Here is a 16,548-nt window from a genome sequence, read left to right on the forward strand (position 1 = left end):
AGTAACTTACACCCCCTCATGCCGTGCAGTGTCAGTCATTGGGCGCCATGGGGCTACATAAGCGGATTTCTCCTAAATCAAGGAATCACGTTCGTATTTATTATCCATTCTAGGTACTAACCTCGACTCAACAGTTTTGCAATGAAACTTCCCACATTAGTTTTCACAACACCATACAATGTGAGAGGTCTTAACAGTCCCAATAAAAGATTCAACCTATGGAAGGAAATTAATAACTACCATGAGGATATAATATGCTTACAAGAGACTAAGTTTGCAAAAGACAAACATCCCAAATTCAGTCACAAAATTTTTCCAAATATTCATGAGTCATTAAACAAAAAAAAAAAAGAGCAGGCGTAGCAACCATCATAAAAAAATCAATTGTATTTAAATTTGAAGAAGAATTCAGTGACACCCAAGGAAGATTCCATATTTTACTATGTCAAATAAACAATCAACAATGCACCATAGTTAATGTTTACGCCCGCAACAAAAAAACTAATGAATAAACTAATGAAGAAAATCTCTTTAGTCAGGAAGGCAGAATTAATATTATTGGGAGAGTTCAATATAGTCCCGGATGGGCATTTGGACTCCTCTTTTCCCAAAAGATAACCAATTATTTAGAGAGTAGCAGATGGGTAACAAAAAACAAACTGTTCGATGTATTCAGGTGCATTAATACAACCTCTAGGGAGGTCACATACTTTTCAGAGGTACGCCAATCGACGTCTCGTATTGATTTCATTCTTACAGATGTTTTTACTATCTCTAAATTCAAAAAATATCAATCAATGCAAAAACAATTTCTGATAACTCCCCGGTTTAAGGTAATTTCTTGTTGGGCCCCCACTAGAAAAACAACTCACTGTGGAAATGTAATTCCTCCCTTCTCTTCACCCCTGAATATAAAATAGTTATCGAAAATAATTTGAAAAACTACTTTAAAGAAAACAAAGATGACTCAATCAACCCATTCACGTACTGGAACGCACATAAAGCGGTTCTACGTGGCATAACGATGTAATTATCCTCCACCCATAAAAAGAAGTGTAGGACAAAAATCACTGATCTCCAATCACAAATAAGAAATAAAGAAAATTTACAAATCAATCTTCAACACCCCTCGACAATAACAAGACAAGAAATCAACAAACTAAGACAAGATCTCAAAGCTGAAATCTTTGTATCCTATGACTCAGTTATTAAAAATTCCAAATATAAATTATATTCATCATTAAATAAACCCACCAGTTTTATGATGCGCCGTATAAAACAAAAGAGGTTATATAATAGGATTGATAAAATCTCACAAGATGGGTCTATAAAATTTCATCCTAAAGACCTAGTTGAAACATTTGCTAAATACTAACATAATTTATATAACATTAATTTACTCGACCCCACCTCAATTCCAGATAAAGATACCATAAATGCATTTCTTTCATCTATAACCCTCCCCCAAGTCAGCCAACAAGATTTAGAATCCCTGACTGCTCCATTTACTGAAAAAGAAATTGTAGATACAATTCAACAACTTAAACCGTTTAAATCCCCAGGGCCTGACGGTATTAATAATGAATCATATAAGACATTTAAGCAGATTTTAGCCCCTCACTTGTCACAAATTTTCAACCTAGCATCCTCCCAAAGCTCTTTTCTGACTGAAATGCTTGAGGCTACATAAGCCTTATACCAAAACCCAAAGGAAACGTGGATAATGTCAAAAATTTTAGACCTATATCCTTAGTCTACACAGATGTTAAAATCTATTCTAAGGCATTAGCAAACAGATTGAAAAACATATTCTAAGGCATTAGCAAACAGATTGAAAAACATTCTACCCCTCATCATTAATAATGACCAAATAGGTTTTGTGGGTGGTAGGCAGCCTACAGAGGCAACTAGAAGGCTAATCAATATCATTAGGATGATTAATTAATCTAAGCTCCCCTCAATTTTTCTAGCATTAGACGCTGAAAAAGCCTTTGACATGGTGAACTGGGATTATTTAAAGTTTACCCTTATAAAGTTCGGATTTAACAAAAAATTCCTCTCACACGTTATGGTACTCTATTCTAATCCCACAGCCAAAATCTACGCAAATACCCACTTATCAAACCCTATTGCCATTTCTAAAGGGACAAGGCAGGGTTGCTCTTTATCCCCACTCCTTTTTGCAATAGCAATGGAGCCTCTTGCCCAAAGGATAAGAGAAAACCAAAATATTAAAGGATTCGCTTCCGGGTCACGTCGGGTTAAAATAAACCTATTTGCTGATGACATACTGTTAACTCTTACCGACCCATTAAACTCTATGAACGAAGTCTCAAGCATACTTGATAACTTCGCAAAAATCTCGTACTTTAAAATCAATAATGATAAATCCAAAACACTGCAATTTAACTTAAACATTGAGTTAATAACTAAAATGAAAGATATAATTTGGGGAGGGCTGAAGAAGAAATTGTCTATTTGGGAATAATTACATCTAAAAATACAAGTTTCATAATAGCTAAAAATATGGAATCCATAATTAGTACTCTTTTTTTGGAGATCAAGATCTCTCGTGGCTGGGCAAAACTCTGACAGTAAAAACTATCACACTCCCTAAAATATTTAACATTTTTAGAAACTTACCTCTTATGATCCCTTCCACATACTTAATAAGAATTCAGATTTTAATTAACTAATTTATCTGGAATAATAGGAGAGCAAGGATTTCCACTAATACTCTATATAAAAACAAAGCTAAGGGAGGCCTTGGCCTACCTAACATCAACGCCTACTAACTCATCAACATTATAAAGCAGAGCATATACTGGTTGAAACAAGAGAACGCACCTGCATGGATTGATTTAGAAACTATGCTAAATAATAATCTTCCCTTGGGTGACCTACTCTACAAACACCTTTTCAAAAAGTACTACAATGAGCCGTCACATCCAATATTCAATGCAGCCATTTAAGCTTGGAAGAAATTATCCAAAAGCAAAAAAAGCTAATAAATTCAACAACATAAATAATTTCTTCCTTACATTTATAGTTTCTCTATATAAAAAGCATACCCTCTCACACTGGTCAGATCTAGGCATAAAAAAGATTAAAGATATTCATGGTGGGAAAAATGTCATCCCATTTAAAGATTTAAAAAATAGATTTAAATTATCCTCATCAGATTTTCTTCACTACACTATTGTAAAAGACTGCGTTTCAACCTTCCTCTCAAATAACCTACTAATATCGGAAGCAATTACGAACCTTATATGTAACATTAACCATAGAATTTTTTGGAGTCTCAAAAGTATCTAAAATTGGTTTAACAATGACAATGTGCTGATCAAATGTCCATACATGATCAGATGGGAAAAGGATCTTAAAACCGCCTTACAGTTAGAGGCATGGGAAAATGAAAAATTTTTCATACACTTCAAATATATCCATGCCACTACATGAAGGTTACTATAAAATTCTATCCAGGTGGTACTACACACCCACAAGGCTCGTACATATAGACCTAAATAACTCCCCTTTGTGCTGGAGGAATTGTGGTCTACAAGGACACTTGCTTCATATTTTCTGGGAGTGTCCGAAAATTAAAAAATTGTAGACTCTAACCTCTAATCTGATAGAAAAATTTGACCAATAACCTTACTATAATCACTCCACAATTGGCCCTTCTTTCATTGGAAATGGAGAACATCAGGCCATCTGAAAGACTAATTCTTATCCATATCTTTTTAGTAAAAAATGCAATTGCATTTAATTGGAAACACACTGGATCCTCCTAAATTCTCAGATATCCTAGATAGAATTTCCCTTCATAAATAATATGAGTACAGATTCACCATTAATAACAACTGTTTAAACAAATTCTCAAAAAAATGGACATGTTGGATCAATAAATTTCCTTGATTTATATAAGCACTATTAGGAATAATAATTTTATATTATTATTTCTATCATATTAAATATTCTCATTCAGTTTCAATACGGATCTAGCGGTTCTCTAGGCAACGATAACTTTATATTTCACAAATGTTTGTAATTTGTATTATTTTATATTTTATTTGATGTCATTATTCATGGATTACCATGTATACATCTTTGAGTTCTCCCTTATTTCCCTCTTCCAATCTATTTCTTCCCTTCCCTTCCTCAAACTCCCTTCCCCATATATAAAACATTTTAATACTAATAAAAATATTGAAAAACAAATTAAAGCTAAGTATATTAGAAAGTTTCACAACTTTTCATTTGTTGAGATAAAACTAAAAACTCAAGTGAAAATCGATTACAAAATTTTACCTTAGGTTTTGCTTTTTATTGGCAAAGAGAGAAAAAGAAAAAATCCTAAACAATTTCTCAGTGTGATACCTGCGCTAACGTTGCAATCTGTGGTTGGGTTTGAATAGTCATGTGCTGGGCTTCTGCCTCCGTCACAGCCCCATCTCCACTCTGCGTCTCTGCTCCAGATTCCATGGTCATTTAGTTACCTAAAACAAATATATGTGAATCTTTACAAAAAAATGGAAATGTTTTTGCTTTACAATTTGCTGCACTGACATTTTTCTCTATTCTAAAATCCCACTGAGTCTTAAAATTCACAATTATCTGAATATAGAACACCAACCCAATTCCATACTGTCAAAAGTATGGACATACCTGCTCATGCAATGGTTTTCCTTGATCTGATAGTACTGCGCATATTGTAGACTCATACTGAACTTAGGCAACAAAACCACAAACGAACACACAGAAACAAGGAATAATGAAAATTGTGTATAACAAAGCAGAACGTGTGATAAATCTTAGGTTCCTCAAAGTGCCCCCCTTTACTCCGATGACAGCTTAGACTTCTTCATAAATAGTCAATAGTTAGAAATAACAGATGTAGTAAAATGGTTACATCACTATAAGACTGTTTTTGGTTTTATAAAAAGGAGAGGGTTTAGATAGTACTTTATTTTATGTTAAAACATTTCTAAACTTTTTGTTAGAATGGACCCAACTCCAACAAAAGTTAACTAATATATACATGGGAAGGTTTTTTTTTTTTTTAAGCAGAAGTCAGGACATTTCCAAACGCTCAACTCAAAACAAAGTCACACTCTGAAACACTGCTTTCTAAAAAAAGGTGGTCAGCAGCTCTTGGATTATTTGCCTAGGAAAAGGGCCCAATCTATCTTGTAAAAGTATCAATTGTGAGAAAAATACCCACACACAAATTAAGGCATTGTGAGCTTAAAAACACCTAAATTGTCCCTCAAATGCAATTATCCTCCCATAACCCCACGTCAAAGCCTTGGCGTCATAGCCATATTAAGTTTTTTTCTGTTCACATTTTTTTTATCACTGTTTTCCAAAAGCCACAGCTTTTTTTTTTTTTTTTACATTTTTGACAAGTTATATTTTTTTGATGGCATGATTTAATTTGAGACAAACAATCTCAAAAATTCTGGCAATTTACATGACCAACATAAACTCTATGCAATCAAGGATTTAGATTATGGACACAAGAGTCAAATTGTATAGTATCAGTTTGGGTAGGCGAAGGAAGCCAGGATGGATATTATACAGCAGGGATTCCCAAACCCCAGTCCTCACGGCCCCCCACAGGTCATGTTTTGAGGATTTCTTTAGCATTACAGAGGTGGTATTGCACAGCATGTCATCAAGACATCAGGAATTCTCTCACCTGTGCAATTCTATGGAAATCCTGAAAACATGACCTGCGGGGGGCCGTAAGGAAACACTGTTATAGACATTACCACATCAATATACCCTACAAAACTCTAAGGCTAAGTCCCCACAATGAGCTTTTATGGCGTTTTTGAAGCTGCGTGTTTTCCCTGCATCGAAAACGAAGCGTCTTACAGTTCGAACAAAGTGGGTGGGATTTCTAGAAATCTCATTCCCACTGTGCTTCTTATTTACGCTGCGTAAACTGACCTGTGTTGAATTTATCAAATCTGCAGCATATCAATTTCTCTTGCGAGTATGCTGAGTGTTCTGTGCAGATTTTCCCAGTAGACTGAAGGTATGTGCGCATGATCCGGAGCCGCTGCGTGCTTATGCAGCGTCAAACCCGCAGCGTCCTGATGTTACAGCATAGTGGATGGGATTTGTAGAACCCCCCATGCCCACTATGCGTCTCTGTGCACCAGCGGATCACCCGCGCACACTGACATACGGTGCGTCTTTCCAGACCGCAGCATGTCAATTTCTCTATTGGGTCCACATGCGGGCTTTCCCCATAGACTAAACCTCTATGATGAAATCCCGCATGTGGAAAAAAAAAAAAAAAAACATGGCCGCCGATGTGTGCATGCGCGGTGTGTTCAAGAACCAAGGTATTCCGTGCCGGCCATCTATGTTCCCCCGCTGTAATCCACCTGCCCGCTCGCGCAGAGGAGCCGAGGAGAATGACTCGCTCCAGCGAGCGAGCCCCAGAGCTTCTCTGAGCTCAGTGAGTGACAGGACGCCGCTCACTGAGCGCAGCTCCAGGGCCCGCTCGCTGGAGCGAGTCATTCTCCCCGGCGTGAGTGGTCAGATGGGTTACAGCGGGAGACATCTTCAAACAGGTGAGTATAAGGATTTTTTATTTTATTCTTATCTTTACATCAGGACACAGCGGGAGCAGAATACTACTCTCAACATTATCCTTTGCTCGCGCTGATGGCAGCGCCAGCAGCAGACCATGATGAGGGCAGCGTTCAGCACCGGCATTTGGGAACAGCGCTAACTGTACCGCTGATTCCCAGGCGCCGGTACATTTGCTTCTGATGCGGCACACGGTTGCCACACAGGTGCACATGGACGCGTGAAACCAGCCTTATTCTGGACTCCGTCTGACCTCTGTTTAGCGGTGTCTTCTTTATCAGAGGTTTACAAAACTGTGGCTGACGCCACTTTTAAGCACGCCTAATAAAAAGACGGACACTGTGGGATCACAGGCCAGATGGCGTCCACAGTGCCTCCATCTGCCTCATTACAGGGAATCTTCCACTGTGGGTTCTGTCTGAATCACGTATTTTAGAGATTTACATGGAAACCCCGGTGTAAGCGCTCAGCGCAGAGCACAGGATAAATGTGAGCCGAGCCTTTGCGATCTTTGGGAGGCAGAATGAATAAATCAGCAGCAGGTGAAGAATTGGCTTTATGTATTTTTTACGCCGTTCCTCGTGCGATATAAGTGATTAGACAACTTTATTCTTTGGGTCAGTGCGATCACAGCGAAACCAGATTTATATTGGGTTTTTATGATTGACAGCTGTCACGCTAAAAAACAGTTGTTTTTGCAAAGACTAGTTTTTGCATCGCCAAATTTTGAAAGCTATTATTTTTCCATATTTCGGCCGACAGTCATGTGACTGCTTGTTTTTTTGCGGGACGAGTTGACGTTTTTATTGGTACTATTTTTGGGCACGTGACATTTTTTGATCGCTTTCTATTCCAAATTTTGCGATGCAGATTAAACAAAAACCAACAATTCAGGAATTATTATTATTTTTTTTTAATGCTGTTCCGCATGTGGTAAAATTGATAAAGCAGCTTTATTCTTCTCGTCAGTACGCTTACAGGGATACCACATTTATATATATTTTTTTGTTTTGGCGCTTTTACACAAAAACTTTTATACAGAAAAAATTTATTTTCCATCGCTTTATTCTGAGAGCTATAACTTTTATTTTTCAGCTGATGGAGCTGTATGGGGGTTAGTTTTTTGAGAGACAAGATGATGTTTTCAGCGATACCATTTTTATTTACATTCGTCTCTTTGATCGCGTTTTATTCCAGTTTTTGTTTTGCGGTATGATGATAAAGCACCGTTTTTTGCTTTTTTTTTTTTACCATATTCACTAAAGGGATTAACTAGTGTGACAGTTTTATAGGTCAGGACGTTACAGAAGCAGCGATACCAAATGTGTACTTTTATTGTTTGCTTATTTTTTTCTATAATAGATTATTTATTATTATAGCGCCATTTATTCCATGGCGCTTTACATGTGAAAAGGGGTATACATAGCAAAAACAAGTACAATAATCTTGAACACAAAGTGACAGCGACTGGTACAGGAGGAGCGAGGACCCTGCCCGTGAGGGATCACAATCTATAAGATAGATAGATATTTTTAATATGTCTTTTCTACGTTTTTACTTAGTCCCACTATAGGACTTTCAGTTTCTGCAGTCTGATTGCTGCTATAAGGCATAACAGTGCAGGATCACTGCTATCCTCATAACTGTCAGCCCTGCAGACACAAGATAGTTTGATTATGCTCTGCGAAGGATCAAACTACCTTGCTAGTGCCTGGTGACCAGGGTGTCGTCATGATGATATCTGGTCACAATGGCAATGATTGGGACCCCGTGATGACATCACAGGGTCTCCGATCCAAGAGTAGATTGGCTTTTGTCCCTGTGCTTGCTCGCTAAATGCTGCGATAGCAGCATTTAGGGGGTTAAAAATGCCGGGAGTGGTGCAGGCACCGTTCCTGGCACTGAGTGCCAGCTGTCAGAATCAGCTGACACCCGGCAGTGATCGTGAGAGGCTGTGTAGGTGTGATCGCTGAGACGTAATAATACATACCTGGTCCATAAAGCCCAGGGCACAGGGACATATTATTACGGCTCACGTCAGAAAGGAGTTAAGTCATTTTGTTGGCAATGCAATGTGATGCTGATGTATGGACAGCGTCACCAAAGATGGCTGGCAGCGCAGATTCTGGCTTTCCTGCAGCTTGATGTCAAAATTGAAATGGCGCTCCTTCCCGCAGTCCAATATAAACATGCAGTGAATAAATGCAATTCCTTCATTGTTTTTTGGGATTTGTCTATGGCGTTCACAGTATGGAAAAAATGACCTGGTAACAGGATTCTAAAGGGCAAATCACGGATAGCCATCCTTGTGTTGCCTGTGATTTTCCGTTAACATAAGCTTGCTTGGATAATTTGACCCGTGACTTGGATTAAAACCAAAAATGCCTTAGATTTGGTGCAGAAAGTGTGTACTCAAAAAAAAATCACCAACGTGTAAATAGCACCATAGACTATTATGGGTATGTCTGTGATTCACATAAATCTGAATAAGGCCCGATACATAGGGGTGTTTTTGCCAGAACACTGGAGTAATATACCTTCAAATGCTGCAACATTTTTCACAAAACAAAAGTTGTGCGAAAAATTGCGACTTTTTATGCCAGTTTAGGCTAATTTCACCAAACTTGGATGAGCTGGGGTGGAACAGGGCGATAAATTTATCAAAAGTTGTGGCGTGACTGAAGTAAATTTTTGGCAAAGCTCGTCAGTGATAATATGCGCCAAATTCAGCACGTCTTTCATTAAACCTGGTGTAGGAAAGTTAGTCTTAATGAATTGGGTGCCTAGTAGTGTTGAGCGAGTTTCTGCCCGCGTCGGGCCGAGCTCCGAGTATTTACAGCTGCTCGGTGATAAGGTTGAATCGCTCCCGTGTGCATGATTTGCAACTGTTTGACAGTTTTATTACATGTGAGGAATGTGTAAGAAATAGACATTCCTCACATGTAATAAAACTGTCAAACAGTTGCAAATCATGCACACGGGAGTGATTCAACCATATCACCGAGCAGGAGCAGCTATAAATACTCGGAGCTCGGCCCGAGCATACTCGGCAAAAGGGTTAATAGAACATACTCGCTCAACACTAGTGCCTAGTGCTCATAGCGTGCAATAAACATTTCAGAATTGCATGCATCCCATGCTTAGCAGGCTTATGTAACATGGGTGTCAGTTCTTTGTAATTTGGACAAAGTTGGTTTTATAACTCCCCAAAAAGGGTGTATTAGACTGACCATGGGACCTTTACCATGTGACCGCCAGGAATAATTTTGTTTAAATCTACTTTTATTGTTCTGCTTCCTTTTATGCACCAGTAAGGACTGCGCATACATTTCATTGCACTATTTTTCATGTATTATACTGCCCATAAGATTTTAAACCACTTTAATGTATTACAGGACCACTCAGGGGACTTATTTCTCCATTTGGTAGCAATGATGCATGTGTGTGTAGTGAGTGCAACAATATACTCATTAGCCACTGTCTTTTGCAGTCTTCACCTGCATTTGTAACCTGCCGGATCACAGTGTCTGCTGTGTGGAGCAGTGTTTTTTTATCTCATAATGCAAGTTTATGAAAATTAAACAGTGACCTCTGCTCCACACAGTGGACATTGTGTGATTTGACAGGTCACAAATGTGGTCACATGACATGAAAAAGAAAAATCACTGGAGTGATAAAAGTACATGCCTGACCTGCAAAACAGGTCCTTTTTAGGCTATAGGTATAAATAGGAACTTTTTGTGTTATTATCCTGGAATAAATGTATGACGCATCCTCCTTTAACTGACGTTCCTGCCTTTCTGCTCTCAGCGCATCTTACGCCAGGTTGTTGTGGACATACATTTCATTCTGGTGGACCTCGTCTACCGAGAACTGGATTGCAGCAGCCCTAATATTAAGCTAGTGTTATACCCAACACACACACGGCAAGTGGACACCTTTATATACTATTAACATTTACTGTTCCTACTGTCCTACTTTCTGGTTGGCAGCACGTTTTATCTATGGCTGCAAAGTACAATAAGGCACAAAAAAGGATCTCAGAATCACTGGGATAAAAGCATTACAAAGTTGTAACCATAAAGTGACATGTCCGATTTGGAAAAACGGGGCTTTGCAACAAAGGCCAAAACTGTTGGGGTCACCAAGGGGTTGAATGACAAGTGACAAAATAAATAAACTGAATAGTTAAGTCTTATTTACATAAAAATATCATCCCCCTGATAACTACCCAAAGCACTGTGACAAATGTCCAACTGGCAAAAAGATCTCTGCAGTCAACTGGACCAGTAGTTAAAGAAGCACTCCCAACAAAAATGTCATCCCCTAAACTTTTCTAGATATATATACAAGGTAGTGTAGTTGTATTCGAATACTTACGGATCTCGGTCTTCGCTGGATTCCAGTGCCGCTTCGTTCCTCTTCTGGGTCACGTGACTGCTCCTCTCCTTTGCCAGCTCACTCAGACCACAGTGTGGCAGCGCTACTTCCGTCAATGTAAGCCTATGAACCACAGAACGAGGCCCCATACACTTGCATTGTGAAAGCGACTTCCGGTCCACACAAACTCCTTGTGATCTGACAACTCTGATTTCAAGTCTTGTGACCCTGAAGAGGACCAGAGTGTTGCTGCGGAGAATACAGAGAGTGGCAAGTATCTGAATACTACTACACTACATACATACTTACAAAGGTCTAGGGGGATAACATTGTAATTGGAAGTTAAGTGGACAGCTCGCTGCTGCTGCAGTTTTGCATTGGTTTCTGAAAAATCATGACATAAAAAAAAATAAAACAAACAAATGACTGCAACATGTGACTAAATCCATACAGATACAGGTTTGTGTTGAGGGTAGTGTTTGATGTGGACAAGCAAAGTCAACTTTTTTTTTTTTAAGAAATTATGAATTTTAATTGAAAACACGAGTGAAAATAGCATCAAGGGAAAAGATGTGGACTAAAGCGGTGTTCACAAGTCTGTCCTAAACAGAGAAATAACTTGTGTTTTGAAGTCCTGAAAGCAGGACTCTTCCTTTTGTTCTAAAAAGAAACAGCAGGCGGACCTCTTATAAATGGGGCCCCCATTGTAAGTCTAAAGCAGGAATGCACAAGATGCTAATGCTGCTTGTTGTAAATGGAACAGACAAAAAACATGTGAACAGAGCCTAATGGAACAAGGAGAGCCCTGTGGAGATATTTTGCTTTTATTTTATCTAAATTTCTGTTTTGTGTTCCTTTAATCCGTAGACCAATAAAATCACTAAATAACCTCTGATACTAGAGACAGGTCCAATATAATCAATGTCCTCCAGTTAACCATATTGCACACTTACATACTGTAGATATATGAAAGTATAAATATGCTTCTGTTTATAGGGCGGCATTATTATGACAATGACTTCAGGAGATTGTCACCTGACCAGGTTCAGGAAAAGTGCTAGAGAGGATTAAGTTCTCAAAAAGATTAGGAAAATTCTCTGCTCAGCAAAGGACAGTCACTATGTGAAGACAATAGTCAGCGTAGCACAACTATGACTGATATTTACATGTATACTTCTTGGACCATTGCTCTTTTAGGCTGTAGAGCAGGGGTGCACAACCTTATCTGGACCAAGGACCACATTGTCAGGTTCAATCAATTAAATAACAGGGTTATTACCATCGGAGACATTTCTATTATAATCAAAAGAATACTCCACAAATGGTTGATATTTAGGAGTCCAGAAAGTGGAAGCTGCACTGATGGGAATAATAGGGGTCCTCTTTTACCCCCAGTTAGCCTTTGAGAGGGGGAAGACCATGCGTCAATGTTGCTCTAACCATACAATGTAGATAGCCAAAGCCTAGACAGCCACCTGTAACTCACTACATCTGTCTGGAGTGACACAGATCAAAGGGACCCCGTTCTCAAAATTTTTGGAGGACAGATGTGACTGCATGCCACTCTCGTCTTTGAAACTATATGCAAACAGCCACACACAGGCAAGCATTTCTGTGACTGATGGTTGCCCTGGGCCGCAGGTTGTGCACCCCTGCTGTACAATCTTGTTCGCTTCTTAACACCATTGTACAATTTACAAACACATTTTGTTCTGATCCAAGTGGCAAGTGAGGTTGGGTAAAAAGCTCTAAGATAGGCCAGTTACACACATTAAACTTTCATATTCCATGTTAAGTATGCAATGTTGTGGACTAGCCGTGGGTCTCCTAACCAGGGCTGTGGAGTCGGAATAAAATGGACCGACTCCTAAAATATATAATAAATTAGGTATAGTAGTTCAATGCAGTTTGTGGGGAATATTTTTTCTTAAGAATTTGGGAAAGTTATGAAATGTCCTATAAATGCCTGTCCTATTCCTGATCTAAGGGTCTAGACTTTTAGATGAGATGAATCTGTGCTGCAGTTTATGTACATGATAAGTAGTGAAGCTCCTCCTATACAGATAAGGGGAAAAAAACAAACACACACAGGGAAGGAATGCCTGCACTCATCTCAGAACTGCTGGAGTGAACAGGAAAACAGGATTAGGCTATGTGCCCACGATGCAGAAATGCTCAGGATTTTTTCCTGAGAGTTTCTGCATCTCCCTGGCAGAAAAAAAATGCATTTCCGCATGCGGGTTGACAAGCGCTTTCCAAGCGATTTTAGCATCACTTGGAAAGTGCTTGTCAACTTGATCACACTTTATAAATTCATGCAAACGGCATGGATTTATATAGTGTGACCCGAGAGAATGTAAAAAAAAATAGATATATACTTACCCTCTGATGGCCCCCGCAGTCTTGCTTCACAGTCCCGGCTGCCGGCAGCGGTACACTGAAGGACCTGCCGACGTTAGCGCCGAGTGACCCGTCACATGACTATGACGTCAGAGCAGGTCCTTCAGTCCATCGCGAACTGCCGGCAAGCAAGGAGGAGCGCATCGGGGGCCGCCAGAAGGTAAGTATATATTTTTTATTTTATTCTTTTTTTTTTTTTTTTTTTTTTTTTTTTACAGTTTTCTATGGTACCCAGGTCCGGAGGAGAGTCTCCTCTTCTCTAGACCTGGGTACCATCCACACATTAGAACATATGGAATGCGCATCTATATATACAGTGATGCGTAATCCATGTGACCATGCGATCTAATGCAAGTCAATGGCGGAAAAAACGCAGCGCTTCCGCAAAATAATTGGTAGTGCTGCGTTTTTTTCCGCAATGATAATCCGCAGCGGATTATCATTGGGTAACATGGCAGGCCTTCTACCATGCGGTTTTAAGTGTTTCTGCAGCGTTTTTGCCGCTGCGGAAACGCTTAAAAAACGAATCGTGGGCACACAGCCTAAAGAACAAAAAAAGAACAGGTTCTTGCTATTATAACTGATGCTGCTTCAAACAGAAGTACAATTAAACTGATGAATGAGAAAGATGAAGGTGAACAGCAGCTAGAAGAACATTTCATATTCAGTATGTCGAAGATGGAAGGCCACAGCCCTGTTCCCATAACAGAGAAACAAACATATTACTACAGAAGAACAGCAAAATGATTCTTTACAATTAGATGATCTTGTTGAAGCTGCTTCACACCTATGTCCTATTCATCACATGCACTGTGGTTGTGCACACGCTGCAGCTGGCAATAAGAAAGGGACATGCTGCAACTCTGAATAGCAAAGTGGCTATTGCTGCCAGAACCCCTAAAATTGATTCCATCTTCAAGAGACGTGCTGGAAAAGGGGCAATTGTGGAATTACAAAATTTTTCACTTTCTCTCAAAGAAGTAGAAGTGTTCAATCGTTCATCAAAACTGACTGTGCACGAGGCAATTCCTTTATACCCTGAAATTGTTAGAGACGTTGCCCATGTGGTTACTGCTTTGCCACCAACCCAAGTTAGTGTAGAGAGGTTGTTCTCTAGCCTTAAAATAATTAGGTCAGATTTGAGGTCATCTATGAAGGAGGATCTGATGGAGGCGATACTATTTCTCAGAACAAATTCATAGACTGCACAAATGTTATTTAGTACGTTTTTGTTGAAAACTGTTTCTTTCCCCACTTACTGCATAGTGTATAATAAATTGTAAATATGCAAAAGTTTTTTTGTTCTAAGGTTATGTGACCACGAAGCAGAAATGTTCCGGATTTTTTCTGCATCTCCCTGGCAGGAAAAACGCATGCAGTTTTTACATGCGTTTTTCCTGCCAAGTAGAAGAGTTTGTCAAGCGTTTTTGCATGCATTTTCGCATGCGGGTTATCAAGCGCTTTTCCAAGCGCTTTTAGTATCACTTGGAAAAGTGCTTGACAACTTGGTCATACTATATAAATCCATGCAACAGGCATGGATTTATATAGTGTGACCAAGTTAATAGTTAAAAAAAAGAATAAAAATGGTAAAAAAAATAATAAAAAAACATTATACTCACCTTCTGATGGCCCCCGGTCTTCCCACCGGTGCATCCGGTGTCTTGGGCGGCTCGCAGTGGTGTAAAAGGACCTTCCATGACGTCATTTAGTCATGTGACAGGTCACGCGACCGCCGACCTCAGCGTGACTAAATGACGTCATGGAAGGTCCCTTTACACCATCGCGAGCCGCCGGGGAGCCAGGAAGCACTGTACAGGAGACCGGGGGCCATCAGAAGGCAAGTATAATGTATATTTTTTTATTTTATTTATTTTTTTAACAGGTACTATGGTACCCGGGTCTGGATGAGAATCTCCTCTTCTGCAGACCCGAGTACCATCCGCACATTGAATCGCTTAATATCCGCATGTCACATGTAGTCATTAAGCGATTCAATACAAGTCAATGGCGGCAATTACGCCGCGTTTCCGCAAAAATAATGGACATGCTGCGGATTTTTCCGCAATGATAATCCGCAGCGGAAATTTCCGCAGCAGGTGCACAGCACATGCGGATTATCACTGGGGACCATGGGGCACGTATTACCAAGCGTTTTTGCTGCGGAAATTCTGTGGCAAAAACGCTTGAAGAAAGTATAGTGGGCAGGCAGCCTAAAGTTGTATTCCAATAAATATATTTTATGTTCTATCTAAATAGCTTGATTATTGTATCATAATAATGATTAGCAGCCTGATGTTACCATTTTACTACAGTAAATTTATCACAAACTTAAACATGAGCCATGTATGAGGGAGTCGGAGGTTTGGCTTACCAACTCCACAGCCCTGCTCCTAACCTGAACTCAAAAAGCCCTGTATATGCATATGAGGCTGTTGACTTCGGGTCAGGAGTCTAGCCGCTGGCACACATTGCGGTACGTACACTGTGAAAGTAGGATGTGTAAAAACAGCCCATCGTTGAAACATGAAAAGTAGAGAATTGGTATAGAAAAGATGGTCAAATGCCCTAGAAGGCAGGTAACCACTAGAGGAGTAGTAGCAAGTCAAATAATTCATATGAATCACTTTCTGACTATTTATTACACTTTCATAATTCATTGTCAAAGTAATACTTTAGGGTCAAAGTAAGAATTCTTTAAAAGGGGTTTTCCCACAAAGAAAGTTAATTTTTATCAACATTTTAATCAATAGATCTGTGTAATGTCTGTGTCTCACAGTACAGGGACATAGTCTGATCATACCACATCTCCTGGGCAGGGGAGGAAACAAAAAAAGAGTATACAGACAGGACAGCACAGGATCTCAAATGATTCTTTGAAGTAAAACATTGTTTAACCCCTTAATCACCGGGCCATTTTCAGTTTTTGTTTTATGCTCCCCTTCTTCCCAGAGCCATAACGCTTTTATTTTTAGGTCACGACGGCCGTGTAAGGGCTTATTTTTTGCAGGACGAGTTGTACTTTTGAACGACATCACTGGTTTTACCATATCGTGTACTGCAAAACGGGAAAAATTCCAAAGTGAGGTGAAATTGCAAAAAAAAGTGCAATTCTACAGTTTTTTTTTTTTTTTTTTTACCATGTTCACTGAATGCTAAAAC

The 16,548-nt window shown here is 39.3% G+C and overlaps 1 protein-coding gene across 2 annotated transcripts in view; it reads right to left on the reverse strand.

Annotated features, from left to right (window-relative positions):
• The window catches only part of CREB1 (cAMP responsive element binding protein 1), a 119,768-nt gene that overhangs the window by 63,323 nt on the left and 39,897 nt on the right, over positions 1 to 16,548 (reverse strand). Inside the window, exon 2 of one of the 2 annotated variants that reach the window (XM_073646345.1) lies at positions 4,381 to 4,499. The exons of the other annotated variant lie outside the window; for it this stretch is intronic. Coding sequence (XP_073502446.1) covers positions 4,381 to 4,491 — 111 coding nt within the window. The 5' untranslated portion in view covers positions 4,492 to 4,499. The remainder of the gene's footprint in view (positions 1 to 4,380; positions 4,500 to 16,548) is intronic. 2 annotated transcript variants of the gene reach the window in all.

Source organism: Phyllobates terribilis, unplaced genomic scaffold (assembly GCF_046119375.1).
Source record: "Phyllobates terribilis strain yellow unplaced genomic scaffold, ASM4611937v1 Scaffold_9__5_contigs__length_417890890, whole genome shotgun sequence".
Lineage (NCBI taxonomy): Eukaryota > Metazoa > Chordata > Amphibia > Anura > Dendrobatidae > Phyllobates > Phyllobates terribilis.